This window comes from Clinocottus analis, unplaced genomic scaffold, assembly GCF_023055335.1.
Source record: "Clinocottus analis isolate CAN_PGR_092001 unplaced genomic scaffold, fCliAna1.0.p SCAF_24, whole genome shotgun sequence".
Classification (NCBI taxonomy): Eukaryota; Metazoa; Chordata; class Actinopteri; order Perciformes; family Cottidae; genus Clinocottus; species Clinocottus analis.
The window spans coordinates 503,797-518,210 of NW_027175976.1; the positions used below are offsets into that span (position 1 = coordinate 503,797).

The window sequence follows — 14,414 nt, forward strand, 5'->3', positions numbered from 1 at the left end:
TTACTCGACTAACACTTTATCAACATAATGTTTCAATATTCAAGACTCTTCATTGTGATGTTGTTTCTTAAGGAATGAAAAGAATCAGTTGCAGCACTAAAGGCAATTAAATCAAATTAAATGATGGGTTTGTTTTACAGTTTATCTCTTTTCCCAATGCATGAAAAGGAAGAAATTAAAAGTGCCAAACTGAAACAAAAAAAGCAAACATGGCCACCTGCTACGAGCGCTGCGAGCGTATTTTAATCCTGAACACTGATTATGTGGTGGAGCCTCTCCCCAGAGCGGCAGTTATTTCAGAGGAAACCGCCGCGGCTGTATTATACGTTTGGCTTGGGTAGAACTCGCGGTTTGGTCTTTATTTGGGTCGGCACAGAGGGGCCACACCCGGAGAACTCCTGCTAGAGAACTCCTGCTACAGAACCCTGCTGTGCCCCGAGGAGCGTCTCGCAGGCTGCAGCACGAAGGCAGCAGGCGAGCTGGAGGTTCATTCAGGCCGCGGATTGTGCAGAATGTTCAGAAAGCAACTCCTCTGATCAAAAACTATACTTTTTAGGCGTTTAAATGTGATTACGGCTCTGATATACAGCGAGGCAGCAATTATCCTGACTGACTGTGGGCTTCTTTTAAAGTGGAAACTCTCTGACGTTGTGGTTTTCAGACCTCCTCAACTCAGGTTTATTATTATTCAGCCCACATAAACTGCACCTTGGTCTGTCCACAAGATGACTAATATGCTATTTTCAACTTCTTTATCTTAATTGTCCTTTACGTTTTGCAGCCAGGTAACTAAAAAAAGTCATACACACGTTAAACTGTTAAATTAACTTAAATCATGTTTCCATCAAGAAACTGAGACTATTTAAGAGGGAACATCCAGTCACACACGTCACATTCATTATGTCCACACTGAGTCCACAAACCAGACTCCACTGCAGTAATTTCCCAATTAATATCCCATTGAATCCAGTATTGGGTCCTAAAATCAACCCTAAAACCAGTATGAGTTCTTAAAGATGTAAAAAAATGATTCTCAAGTTGAAAGAAAATGCTGTAAACTAGTAAAAAAAACAACAACTCATATTTTTGCAGCACGTTTGGCTTATTTTTCATTGGTTCTTGTGCTTGATGTACGAATGGATTGATTAACTGGTTACAACCAGTAAAAGACAGCTGACATGTGCAGATATAGCTTCACTTTAAAGGCGAGCAAGTCCGTAGAGACACACCTCTTTAGCTAGAAGCTAATATATTGACATTAAAAGAGTAGTTCTGAGAAGTAGTCGCGTCCGTAGCCGCTGGTTAGCTTAGCATAAAGACCATAGAGAGACCTTGGAGACTGGAAGAGTCAATGCAAACCTTCAGCTCCAGTAAAGCACAGACACCGTATGACTCGTGAGTCATTTTCCACCTTTTTCCTGCTTGGATCAACCCTTTCCTCTGAGTTATGGGGCCAGAAAAAGCTTCTGCACATCACATGACCTGTCCGAATAAACATCTACTAGTCCTTCTTCCTCCTCTTTCAGCTTCAGTGGAGGTGAAGTTGGATGCGAGCGAGCGAGGCGTAGTTCATCTCCAGCATCTCTCTCTCTCTCTGGGTGTGTCTTGTCTGCCTTTGGCTCGAACTCTGACCAAAATTAGTGGCCTGCTTTTGTCCGTTCCATCTGCAAGGCCACATCATTATAGCCGTGGCTCTCAGAAGCCCGTCATTCAGCCTCGGCCTCGCACCGAAATAGTACTGCAGCCTGCAGAGGGGAGGGTGGGGGGGTTGACCCAGGAACACATTCACTGGGACATTTTATTTTAGACATTTCTGTCTGTCACATGTCCATCTTCCAGACTTTCACTTTGCGACGTTGTCGGCGTGAAACCGATTCAGCCTCGGCACCAGGAGTCACTGTCACTAGAAGATGTTCTGCCTCAGTCATCACTTCTAATGAAGGCCTCCTGGCCTCGGCTCGTGGGTGTGATTTCTAACCTTTAGTTCGCAAACCGCGGAGCCAGTGTGGTCCGGCTGCTGCAGTTTACCTCGGGAAGTAAAACACACACAAATATGCACGAGATGGGAAATCTCCCAAACCACTTCCTCGTAAAACAAGAGCATAATGGGAAAGACAAACACAACTGTCACATTCATAACTTAAAAAAAGACACAGAGGTAAATGTTTCCACAGGGGCTCGGTTGCACAATCATGAATCATTAGAGGACAGATCAGGAGGAAACATTATCTATTCTGCATTACACATATGAAGCAGATAGACAGACCTACAAGGAGAGCACGATATGAATGATCCTTTTCAGAGCTGAATATAGACTTTTATTAACTTATTTTTTTCATATAAGTTGCTGATATCAAAACATGAAACATGTTGTTGGTTTAAGTCTAACAGACTTTATTATTGAACCACTAAGCCGTCAAAGGTTGTGCAGCAAACTGGAAATGTGGATTTTGTGACTTTTTTTTAACTCGTGCTGAAAAGAAAAGCTCAACTTAATCTTTTAAAGTCTTTTTACACCATCTTCTGTCATTATGGACAACAGGTCTATCTCACCTATGAGGCTTAAAGTTTGTATGTTTGCATGAATCTGTCAGCAGCAGCATCGCGTCACTCCGGTCGGCCGTCGCTCACCTTTCTTGGCGTCTTCTTGACAGGTCACGGCGATCACCTGAGCCAAGGCCACGAGCAGGCCGACGGTAATCCCAGAGCGTAACGAGGGGCCCATGTCTGAACGCCAGACATGCAGCGCTCTCTCACACGGACGGCGAGGTCAGAGAGAGAGAGAGAGAGAGAGAGGGCGAGAGAGAGAGAGAGAGACCGACCCCGAGCTACAGCATCCAGATCGGAAAAATCCAAATATCCCTGAGTGGAGCGCTTCTGCTGGATGAGCGATTACTGCAAAGTGAAACAGGCTCCCTCTTTACCCCCCTCGCCTCCTCCCTCCTTCTCTGACTCTCCTCCTCTCTCTTCATCTTCCCTTGCTCTGTTTAGCGCCAGCCTCCTCCTCCTCCTCCTCCGCCTTGAAAAGATGCAGCTAATTAAAGACTCGGATGAAATTTGTCCATAATGAAAGAAGATGATGGTGGTGAAAAAAGAAAAATACTTTTGAAAGCTTAAGTTGAGCGTAGAGTTAAAAAAAGTCACAAAATCCACATTTACAGTTTGCTGCATAACCTTTGACATCTTAGTGGTTCAAGAATAAAGTTTGTTAGACTTAAACCACCAACATGTAGCCACTTATATGACCTAATGGATGAAAAAGGAAATAAATAAAAGTCCATTTTGCTTTGACCCTCTGTCTGCTGCTGAAAAAAGATCATTTTCATCCTCTTTTCATTTTAGGTTTGTCTATCTGCTCTAATTAAAGCCGCTCCAATAAATATGTTATCAATGGATTTGAATGTGAAAGAAGTCACTCGGCGTGATGATGATCAACGACTCTGCAGCGTTTTATTGCACCGACTATGTGTTTGTGTTCAAATAGATGAGAATCACTAGCGAACATGTTACGCAACAATGTCAGTATTGTGTTTGCGATTTGTTCGCGATGCCCCCGAGTGGCTTTAACATGTATTACTGCAGCTTCAATCCCGAGAAGATGTGTAGACCCGCACAAGTCGAGCTGTCAGAGGAAGAATTAAAGTATCCTGTGAAGCGTAAAGCACAGAACCAAAGCTGAAGGAACACAAATAAGCGTTTATGTTGCCATCTCCCTGACGACATTCTTGTCCACCTTAACCTGAGCTCTGCAGCTTGAGCGCTTTACAACGTGCATGTCTCGTTCATCTGATGTGTTTTCCAGCACTCTGCAAGCCAAGCGGCCCGCCGGCCCCGAGGGGACGTCCCGTAGGAAGGGAACAACACAAACATCATGTCTGCTTTGTGTCCACCGCTGTACACAGAATGCAGGGCTGCTAACAGGAGGCACCCAGCTGTCAACGCCTTCATGAAGGCTCATGTCTGTCAGGCCGCTGAGGAGGAGTTCACTTGTTTCCTTTTGCTGAGACAACTTGGGGGCAGGAAGTGATGAGAGCAGGCTGGTTTCCCATTAAGAGCCACTGGGGACCGAAGGTGAAGCAGATGGGAAGACAGTTCCTCCGTCAGAGGAGGCCTCGGCTCCTGCACACTCTATTTTAAGCACCAGGAGATGTCTGCAGTGATTATATTGTACAGAACTCGCTCTGCATTTCTTCATCTTTTACATGATTTCTTTTATAGCTTTTATGAAAGTACAGGACCTCAGTTGGCCGAGACGGGAGAAAGAGTTACAGGATTACAGGGAGAGCAACGCACAGAGAGCTGATACTGAGCTGAGCGCCGCGCAGCGAGAGAACGCTTCTTACATGTGGGCTTTAAAGCCTAAAAACACACGCGCTATTTCTGGAGGTGCAGACGAGACTGCAGTGTAACCACAGCGGAGATCAGCCCATGTTCATGCATGCAGGACACACACACACACACACACACACACACACACACATACACACACACACACACACACACACACACACACACACACACACACACACACTGAGTGGACATTATCCAAACTGAACAAAAAGAACTGCAGTGAAAACACAGACATCAAAAGAGCTTTTTTTCAGCTTTTAGAGAAATGTATGTCAGAAAACATCCTGTAATCATTTGATCTAAATAGTTTTTTCTCGTGTGTAAAGAACACGTGAAAACCTTTTATTTAATTATATCTTTTTATCAGTGAAAAGAAGTGAAGTTTTGGTCTTTAAAACTTTAAAAGCATCTCCAACGATTAGTTTTGTCATGTGACAGGAAGCTGCAGGCCGACCCGCTCACACACACCTCGTCCCATATTCCCTTACACACACTCACTGCATTATTCATCATTCACGAGCCTGAAAGAACACCTGGGCCGTGTGTGTGTGCGACTGTTCTTCACCGCCCGACATGTTCGCCTCGGCCACGAAGAACTTTGTGAAGCAGGTGGGCGACACCGGCAGGTTGATCCCCGTGCCGAGCCTGAGCGAGGCCGACCGCTACCAGCCCCTCAGCCTGGTCACGAGGAAGAGGAAGAGGCACTTCTGGAAGAAGAACAAGTACGCCTCGACCGCCTTCTCCCTGAAGGACGTCCTGGTCGGGGAGAAGGAGATCACAGCAGGTAAAGAAAGGATGACGCCAGGAACATGTCACCTGAACATATCTGAGCTGAACGGGTTATCAGTAGGGAATATTCCAGATGTCTTCTGCATCATTTTACTCTTTTCCCCAAAATTAAATCTCATATATTTGTTATCAACATCTCGGTCTGAACTCAATATTTTTGAATTGTGTTAAAGGATAAATAAATACTTTAAAATCTTTGTGCATAAACTTTAATTTAGTCGTCCGTGTTAAAGTCATTGTGTCACATCGTAACACAGTTAGCATGTTAGCTCGTTGGTATTTTAGTACAAGTGCAAGTTAAAGTTATGCTTTTTACTTTATTCTTACTTACAAAATGACAAAGTGATTATTGCTGGGAAAGAAGAACGAGGATGCAGAAAACACGGCTTCCCTTTTCTTTGTTTTACAGGCGTGTCTTCCTATCAGCTGCTGAACTATGAGGACAAGTCCGACGTGGCGCTCAGCGGCCGCCTGGGGAACCACATGCTCAACGACGTGGGCTTCAACATCAGCGGCTCGGACTCCGTGGCCGTCAAGGCCTCCTTCGGCATCGTGACCAAGCACGAGCTGGAGGTGCCCACCTTACTGCGAGAGCTCAACTCCAGGTGACACATCATCATCATCATCATCATCCTCATAGTGTCACTTCACACTTCATTCATTATTTATCTTTTTGGAAAGAGAGATGTTATCTTTGCATGTTTGATATCTGGATTCTGACGCTGAGTTGATGACCTTTGACCTCCTTCGACAGAGGGAACGTGAGACGACGGGTTTCCTTGTGAGGATGAATAAATGATCGAGTTATTCTCCACATGACGAGGGTACAGGAGGACAATGTGGGGAAAAAATGTATAGGCGGATCTGAAACCTTTTTATTTCCTTCTGTGCGTCATCGTCATTTCCTCTTAACCAACGACATATAGACTGATATTCACACTTCTGGACAACATCTCACATGTGTTTATTAGAACACAACATTATTCAAACAGCCCTAGTGGCTGCAAAGACACAGCCTTTTTAGTTTGGGTTGTTTTTTAATTCACAGTCTTGTTTGAGGTTTATTAGGCTAGAAATATCGATTGTTTTAGCGTCCCTCTTTCTGTCTTTTAGGAAAGTGGACCTGGACCACTGCCTGGTCCGGCAGTCCAAGGAGAGCGGCCGCACGATCCTCTGCGTGGTCGTGGAGAGCATCCGCACCACGCGCCAGTGCTCCCTGACCGTCCACGCCGGGATGAGAGGCACCACCATGAGGGTAAACACACCATCAAACCTAGATCAAATTCAGCCCCAGATGGTCCAAATGTACCGGTTCAAAATGCAGGCACCAATGGTGGATAAATGCAAACGCTGCATCGTCAAATATCTCAGATAGCTGACGCGTCACTCGGCTCTCCACTGCAGTTTCAGATCGACGACGGCAGGAATCCCAAAGGCCGAGACAAGGCCATCGTCATCCCGGCTCACACCACCATCGCCTTCAGCATCTGCCAGCTGTTTGTCCGACTGGACGGCCGACTCGGTACGACACACACACACACACACACACACACACACACACACACACACACACTGCATTCCAGTGATCTGAAACACAAGCTTAAAGAGCAGAAACTGCACCTTTTGCCGACTCTTAAATCCACTGAGATGAAACAGAGAACTTAAAGGCTTTGACTTGTGAGGAGCTGCAGCGGCACATTCTCCACACATTCTCATTACAGACCTTATGATTTATTGCATAAAGTCTTCATCATCAATGACATTAATTTGCAGGGTTCATTTGACCCTCGGCTGATAATACAGATGCATTGCTGCCGACATGTTAGATTAACGGCAGAAGCGAACGCTCCAACGTTGGCGTCTTCTCTCTCGGTGTCAGATCTCTGCGTCGCTCCAGAGTCTCAAGGCGGGTTTGAGCGGGAGCAGATCCGGGAGCAGCTCGGCGGTTACATCGGCCACTTCTCCATGGGCCGCCTACGTCGCTTCCTGTCTGGAATCATCTACGGAAACCCCTTCAGAGCCGGTGAAGCGCAAAGACCTCCACCGCATGATAACAAAAAAAAAGCCATTTCCGTAAAAGTCGGGTTACAAGCCGCTCCTACTTTCGGTCGGTGTTCCCGCTGTACCAAACTAGCGCTGCTGCTAGCTCCCCGCTAGCTCCCCGCTAGCTCCCCGCTAGCTGCTTGTAATCTGACTTTTAAGGTACTTCCACTACATGTTTGCTATTTTTTGTTGTTGCAGAAAACCAAACATTCGAGGAGCTCACCCACTCGGACACGTACATGGACGACTACTACGAGAAGGCCGCGAGCATGACGGACGTGTCCACCGCATACCTGAGAGACAACTCGCACACACGGGTCAACCTGCTCAAGCACAACATCCCCAAGGGGCCCTGTGCGCTGTGCGGCATGGGCAACCAGCGGCGGGAGACCGTGTACGGCTGTCTGGAGTGCACGGCCGCGGGCCAGAAGTATGTCCGGCTGCACGTCGTGCCCTGTTTCGACCTCTGGCACAAAACGCTGAGGTGAAAAGAAGCAAAGTTTGTTCACGTCCCGGCGTTGCAAAATGAAGTGCAACTGTTTACCAACTGTTTTGAGATGTTTGTTCTTGCAATCTTTCAAATAAAAGTCATGAAAACTGCACTCAGACTGGACTTTGTCGCAACGTGAGCCACACACAACTTTTCCAGTGAAAGACGTGTGAAGATAAACTCTGTATTATCTCTCTCTTTGTGGTTGAAGATGTGCAGGATCACTTTCAGAAGCTTTGGCACCGACTCACTGCCACGAGTGTGCGGTGTGCGTACTGGAGCTGCCAGCTGCTGAATTATTCAGCGGTGTATTCTGTATCTATAAATGGGAGGGATCATATGAAGGCCTGCTTTTGTTTTATTCCAAGTGTGTCGTTTATTTTCAGCACCACGTTTTGCTTTCACTGTGTACATGGCAGAAGTAATGATTATTTCCTCTTTCATACACAAAAGAAACATGTGGGTTTGTAATAATAAAATTAAGGTTGTTAGGAAAGGATCTCAAAAGCAAATATTGTATGTATTTTACACAATACACAACTTTAATAGGCTAACAGATATTATTATAAACAATATATTTATTTCCAGTCGTTCGCCCTCCGCGCCGCAAGAGGGCGCTGATGAACGCGCCTCAAACCGGATGTGTCAAGTGTCAACAAAATGCTAACACGTGTGGAGTAGTGGAAGAAGAAGCATGTGTACTATTAACCACCTATGTATACTTCTGAGGAGAAATAGAAGTATTTAAAAAATAGATACATGCGTGGCGTTTAAGAAATATTCACTAAAATGAAGTTTGCTTATAAGGTAAGTACGTCACTGCTAGCTGAACCTGTCCTGCGTCTTCGTAGTCTGTACGGCACACCAAACTTCATTCAACAATTGTTCAATTTAATATACAATTTTATACCAGTGAGAGTAAACATCCTGTTTAACTTTTAAGAGTTAATATTGTTACGTGTTAGTATTCACACGTTGGTTCGGCTATATTTAATGATATCATTTAATTTAATAACTTGTTAAATTAAAAGATCTGCATTTTAATGAAGTCCGGACTTTACCAGAACTGGTACTGTTTTTGTTTTGAGTTCACAGATTTCTGAATGTGATTCGTGATGAAGTTATCTTCCTGGACGCAAAGAAAAAGAAGCTTATAAGTGTTAAAGAAATAAAACATTTGTTTCTTCATTTTAGTTCTCCAATCTGCTCGGAGCGGTCTATCGGCAGGGAAATTTGAGTTTCTCTAAAGATGGCAACGCTGTGATCAGTCCGGTTGGAAACCGAGTCTCTGTTTTCGACCTGAAAAAGTAAGCCGTGATGAAATGCATGAAAATATGAGGAATTGTTCATGCACAGGTGTGTGACACCTGGAGGTTGTGTAGAAGCCCTGCCTGCAAAAAAGAGTAAATGATGCAGAAAATAATAATAATAATCACATTCTTGGTAATTGTACGATATTTGTCCTTCCATATTCTTCAGCAACACATCTGAGACGTTACCCTTCTCCACGACCAAAAACATAACATGCGTGGGTCTCTCTCCTGACGGAAACTTGGCTGTCGTGGTGGATGAAGGTGAGATAAAACGTTGTCTCTTTCTTATGTATTAACCTTAACAGGATACTGTTGCTCAATTTTACAATAACCAAAGTAATCTTTGCGTCTGTGTGTGTCTCAGATGGCGCAGCGGTGTTGGTCAGTCTCATCACCCGAGCCGTCCTTCATCATTTCCACTTCCACAAGCCCGTCAGCAGCGTCCGCTTCTCGCCTGATGGCAGGTCAGCACGTCTGATGGATTATTAAAACAAAAAAAAAGTATTTCCCATAACCCAAGTCGACATCTTCAATTAACTCATTCTGTCAGTTAAAGCCAAAAGATATTTCAAGTGATGTCTTATATGACAAAAATATCTAATTACTTATTATCAGACTCTAAAGTTTCTAAATGACCTAAAACGTATAGTTCTTTCTCGCTTTGCTGCATCGAAACAAAACATTTTCTGAGCTTCGGTGTGCTTTGTTTCCTCTCAGGAAGTTTGTTGTGACGAAGGAGAGCGTGGCTCTGATGTACCACGCTCCTGGAAAGCAGCGCGAGTACAACGCCTTCGTGTTGGACAAGAGCTACTACGGCCCCTACGACGAAACCACCTGCATCGACTGGACGGACGACTCCAAGTGAGTCAACGATCACTACACATCGAAGCGCGCAAAAAAAGACAGAGAAAACTAAACTTTTTTTTCTCCTTCAGGTGTTTTGTGGTGGGCAGCAAAGACATGTCCACGTGGGTGTTCGGTGCGGAGCGCTGGGCCAACCTCATCTACTACTCGCTGGGCGGGCACAAGGACGTCATCGTGGGATGTTTCTTCGAGAAGAACAGTCTGGACGTGAGTCTGAAAAAGGACTAATGTGGCTCTGCATGAGAATAGAGAGAGAATATCAGTGTGTGAATCCTGTGTTTTCACCGTGCCGTTGTCAGCTGTACACGGTGAGCCAGGACGGGACGCTGTGTGTGTGGGAGAGCGACACCGAGCTGGACGGCCTCGTCCTGAGGAAGAGCCAGGACAAACCCAAGCCCCAGAGGAAGGGGGGCGACGACGACGAAGATGATGATGAGGAGGATGAGGAGGAGAGAGCGGAGGGAGAGGTCATCCGAGGGAAAGCCGAAGCTCCCAAAGAGAAGAACGAGACCAAAAACGTTCGATACAAGCAGAAGAGCAAGTAAGACACTTCTTAAAAGAACTGTCACAGCAGCTGCTCTTAGCCGGACGTTCATACTTTGACACTTTAAGTGTCCATCATCCCGCTCTCCTGTGTGCTTTTGGCGCCTCACAAAGTGCAGCTGTGTCTGTGTGGCTGCTCTAAAACGCTCATTGACGTATCGACGCTCGTCACAACTAAGCTTTGCATCAACCAATATGAGATGGTTGTAAAAATGTCTTTCTGTTCTTCTTGCCTCTGCTTTTTAAGACACTTCTTCAACAAGCAGGGGGATTTTAACAACCTGACAGCCGCCGCCTACCACAAACCCACTCACATCCTGGTCACCGGCTTCGCCTCGGGAATCTTCCACCTGCACGAGCTTCCGGACTTTAATCTCATCCACTCGCTCAGGTGAGAGGAAAGTTCAGGCTTTGAGGAGAGAAATCTGAAAAAGGGGACTGGAATACACTTTTAAAACCTCATTTAAACAGACAAGACTTACTGATTTGTTTGCTTTGTAAATATAATGATGCTTCTTCCAGTATTTCCGACCAGAGAATCTCGTCAGTGGCTATAAACGGCTCAGGAGATTGGATCGGCTTCGGCTGCTCGGGTAAGAAGTCTTTTCCTCTTTTGTCTCATTTTTATTTCCTTTACTCGATAAGCGTCTGATTTTAATTTTGTTTTTCATTTAAAATGTGCACGTTGTGTCAGGGATGGGTCAGCTGCTGGTGTGGGAGTGGCAGAGCGAGTCGTACGTCTTCAAGCAGCAGGGACACTTCAACAACATGGCGTCGCTGGCGTACTCGCCAGATGGACAGTACGTGGTCACGGGAGGCGACGACGGCAAAGTCAGTGACTCCATCGTGTGCAGAAAGAATGAATAAAACGATTTCCAGAAGCGTGTGTGGGACGCCGTGCTTTCCTCTCCGCAGGTCAAAGTATGGAACACCAACAGCGGCCTTTGCTTCGTCACCTTCACGGAGCACACCAGCAGCGTCACCAAGGTCACCTTCACCTCCAGCGGCTTCGTCATCGTCAGCGCTTCTCTGGACGGGACGGTGCGAGCCTTCGACCTGCACAGGTGACTTTCAGAGAAGCTGGTTGACTTCCAACATTTGACGGGCGACCGGGTCTTTGTGTCTGAAGAGAAATTAGTTTTTAAATCAACGCGGGCGTGTGCGTGTGCGTGTGCGTGTGCGTGTGCGTGTGTGTGTGTGTGTGTGTGTGTGTGTGTGTGTGTGTGCTTGTTTGTGTGTTTCAGGTACCGAAACTTCAGGACGTTCACGTCTCCTCGGCCGGCGCAGTTCTCCTCCCTCGCAGTAGATGTCAGTGGAGAGCTGGTGAGCGCAGGAGCCCAGGATTCCTTTGAGATCTTCCTGTGGTCCATGCAGACGGGCAGACTGCTGGAGGTGAGCACGCAGCAACACACATCATATGAATGTGGCTGATATGTGAAGATGCTCTTCTTCACCTCCTCCTCCTTCTCCTCTTCCTCCCTGTGACTCACCAGGTCCTCGGGGGCCACGAGGGTCCGGTCAGCTGCCTGTGCTTCAGTCCGGTCCAGTCCATCCTGGCCAGCGCCTCGTGGGACCGCACCATCCGGCTGTGGGACATGATGGACAGCTGGCAGGTCAAAGAGACGCTTCCCCTCACCTCCGACGGTAAATGCAGACACCGTGGGAACCCTGTCTTTTAAGTCACGGACATTGTGGCGTAACTCACTTTTCCTCTCAGGTTTGTCGGTGGCTTACCGGCCGGACGGCCAGCAGCTGGCAGTGGCCACGCTGAACGGAGAGATCTCTTTCTGGGACCCACAAACAGCCACGCAAACCGGCTCGGTGGTCGGACGCCACGACCTGGAGATGGGCCGCAAAGAGACGGATAAAATCACGGCCAAGCACTCCGCGAAGGGCAAGTGAGTGAAAATTCTTTTGGTCCAAAAACCACAGAAAGAAAAGTCCCATTTGAGGTGTTCAAGCTGTTTCCTGCTGCCCGCGCGCTCAGGTCCTTCACGACGCTGTGCTACTCTGCGGACGGGGAGTCGGTCCTGGCGGGAGGCCAGTCCAAGTTCGTCTGCATCTACAACATCAAGGAGCAGATGCTCATGAAGAAGTTTGAGATCTCCTGCAACCTGTCCTTCGATGCCATGGAGGTAGAGTAGCGTCACCTTTAAGCTCTGCACTCCACAAAAACGCGCTCGCTCGCTGCTCGAGCTTCAACTCTGTGTCGTCGCCCTTCAGGAGTTCCTGGACCGGCGGAAGATGACGGAGTTCGGCAGCCTGGCTCTGGTGGACGAGGGCGCCGGAGACGGGGACGGAGTCACCATCAGCCTCCCTGGAGTGAGGAGAGGTAGGACGCTCGCTTCACTGCTTCACCCCTCAGCTGGTATTCAGGAGGACAGGTTGAGAAGCTTTTGGTCCCGCTGGTGCAGCGACGACAGGCCTCTAGGACACAAAGACGTTTTCAACAAATAAATGTTTCTCAAGTCACTTCTTGTTGTTGCTTGATGACTTACCGTCTGCTCATGTATTCCCTCGTGTTTTCTCCTCGACGTTTTCACTTTATTTTCCACTTTTTGTGCGACTCTGCAGGTGACATGAGTTCTCGACACTTCAAGCCGGAGATCAGAGTGAGCTCTCTGCGGTTCTCTCCCACCGGTAGGTCGGCTTTCTCTAGTTTTTGTTGAATGCAGTCTGACAACAGAGGTACAAACGTTGCTTATGTTGCGGTCTTTCAGTCTGTCGTCGTATATAAGACGCAACTGAGAAAACCTTTGAGTAGAGAAGTTGTCAAGAAGACCATGTGTGAGCTCAGGTGATCTCAAAAGGCTCTTCCTTCTGTTCTCAGGTCGTAGCTGGGCCGCCACCACCACTGAGGGCCTGCTGGTCTACTCCCTCGATGGCTCTCTGGTCTTTGACCCCTACGACCTTGACCTGGACGTGACGCCGGCCAGCATACGCAAGCAGCTGCGTCTTCAGGAGTGGGCGCCGGCCATCGTCCTGGCATTCAGACTGAACGAAAAGGCCCTCAAGCAGGAAGTGCTGGAAACCATTCCACACGCGCAGAGTGAGTAAAACCACCCGCTTTTTTAATAAATGATCGGATGTGGATTTAGTCCCTTGAATGCCGACGGTAAACAAAACGGTTTGGATTGTTTTCGTGTTGCAGTCCCAGTCGTCTGCGGCTCTCTTCCTGACATTTACGTCGAGAAGCTTCTGGGCTTCGTGGCGGCGAGTTTGGAGAAGTCTGGTCACCTGCAGTTCTACATGAGCTGGGCCCAGAGCCTGCTCATGCTGCACGGACAGAAACTCAAGAACAGGTCGGCTGCCAGTGCCTTTTCATGTATTCATTTCATTGTGTCGTTACGCTGCTATCTCCATGTACATGGGAGGTACTGATTATGTTTCTCTGGTGTGCAGGTCGGCCGCCATACTGCCCACGATCCAGGCTCTGCAGAAGAGCATCCAGAGACACTTTGACAACCTGTCCAAACTGTAAGTCTCATTTCTCCGTTTCTGTTTCTTTAATATTATTATTAATATTGTGCTTCATGTTATACTACAAGTGAGCCCTAAACCAGAGTCTATTCTTTGCACAGGTGTGACTTTAACGTGTATAACATTCGCTACGCAACGGCGCTGTCGAAGCAGAGGGGCATAAAGAGAGAAGCGGAGGAGGCTGTTGAAGAAGAAGAAGAGGAGGAGGAGGAAGATGAAGAGCTGTCAGACGAGATGAGCGTGGCCTCTTTGGAGGATGCAGACTTAATACTGTAGGCCCGAAGCCAACCCTCCTTATTCCAGCAACATGGTGGATTTAACTGCAAATAGGACAATAATGAATTACTTCAAATGCAAATTAATTTCTGTCTTTTTTTTAATTAAATACATGATATATATATACATGACATGATTTTATGTGTTCTTTGGCATGCAATCAGTTTGGTGAAATGTCCTGCTCACACATTGATTTATTTCAGAAGACTTGTATTTCTTAATGTCATATGTATGTATGTCAGTAGACTTTTACTTCAGACTTAATT

The 14,414-nt window shown here is 46.9% G+C and overlaps 2 protein-coding genes across 2 annotated transcripts; both read left to right on the forward strand.

Annotated features, from left to right (window-relative positions):
* Window positions 1-4,923: 4,923 nt before the first annotated feature.
* pjvk (pejvakin) lies at window positions 4,924-7,670 on the forward strand. Its single transcript, XM_068590849.1, has 6 exons — window positions 4,924-5,134; window positions 5,549-5,744; window positions 6,253-6,394; window positions 6,544-6,661; window positions 7,019-7,084; window positions 7,342-7,670. The coding sequence occupies exons 1-6, from the start codon at window positions 4,924-4,926 to the stop codon at window positions 7,668-7,670; spliced, it is 1,062 nt and encodes a 353-aa protein (XP_068446950.1).
* A 668-nt stretch (window positions 7,671-8,338) lies between these two features.
* On the forward strand, window positions 8,339-14,219 carry pwp2h (PWP2 small subunit processome component). The gene is made up of 21 exons (XM_068590802.1): window positions 8,339-8,479; window positions 8,867-8,979; window positions 9,152-9,246; window positions 9,350-9,449; window positions 9,703-9,846; window positions 9,921-10,056; window positions 10,149-10,390; window positions 10,640-10,783; window positions 10,915-10,985; window positions 11,087-11,223; window positions 11,308-11,456; window positions 11,637-11,784; window positions 11,886-12,036; window positions 12,110-12,290; window positions 12,380-12,527; window positions 12,616-12,724; window positions 12,967-13,032; window positions 13,223-13,441; window positions 13,544-13,694; window positions 13,795-13,869; window positions 13,974-14,219. Exons 1-21 carry the CDS (start codon window positions 8,462-8,464, stop codon window positions 14,146-14,148), a joined length of 2,772 nt encoding a protein of 923 aa, XP_068446903.1. The 5' UTR covers window positions 8,339-8,461; the 3' UTR covers window positions 14,149-14,219.
* The last annotated feature ends 195 nt before the right edge of the window (window positions 14,220-14,414 follow it).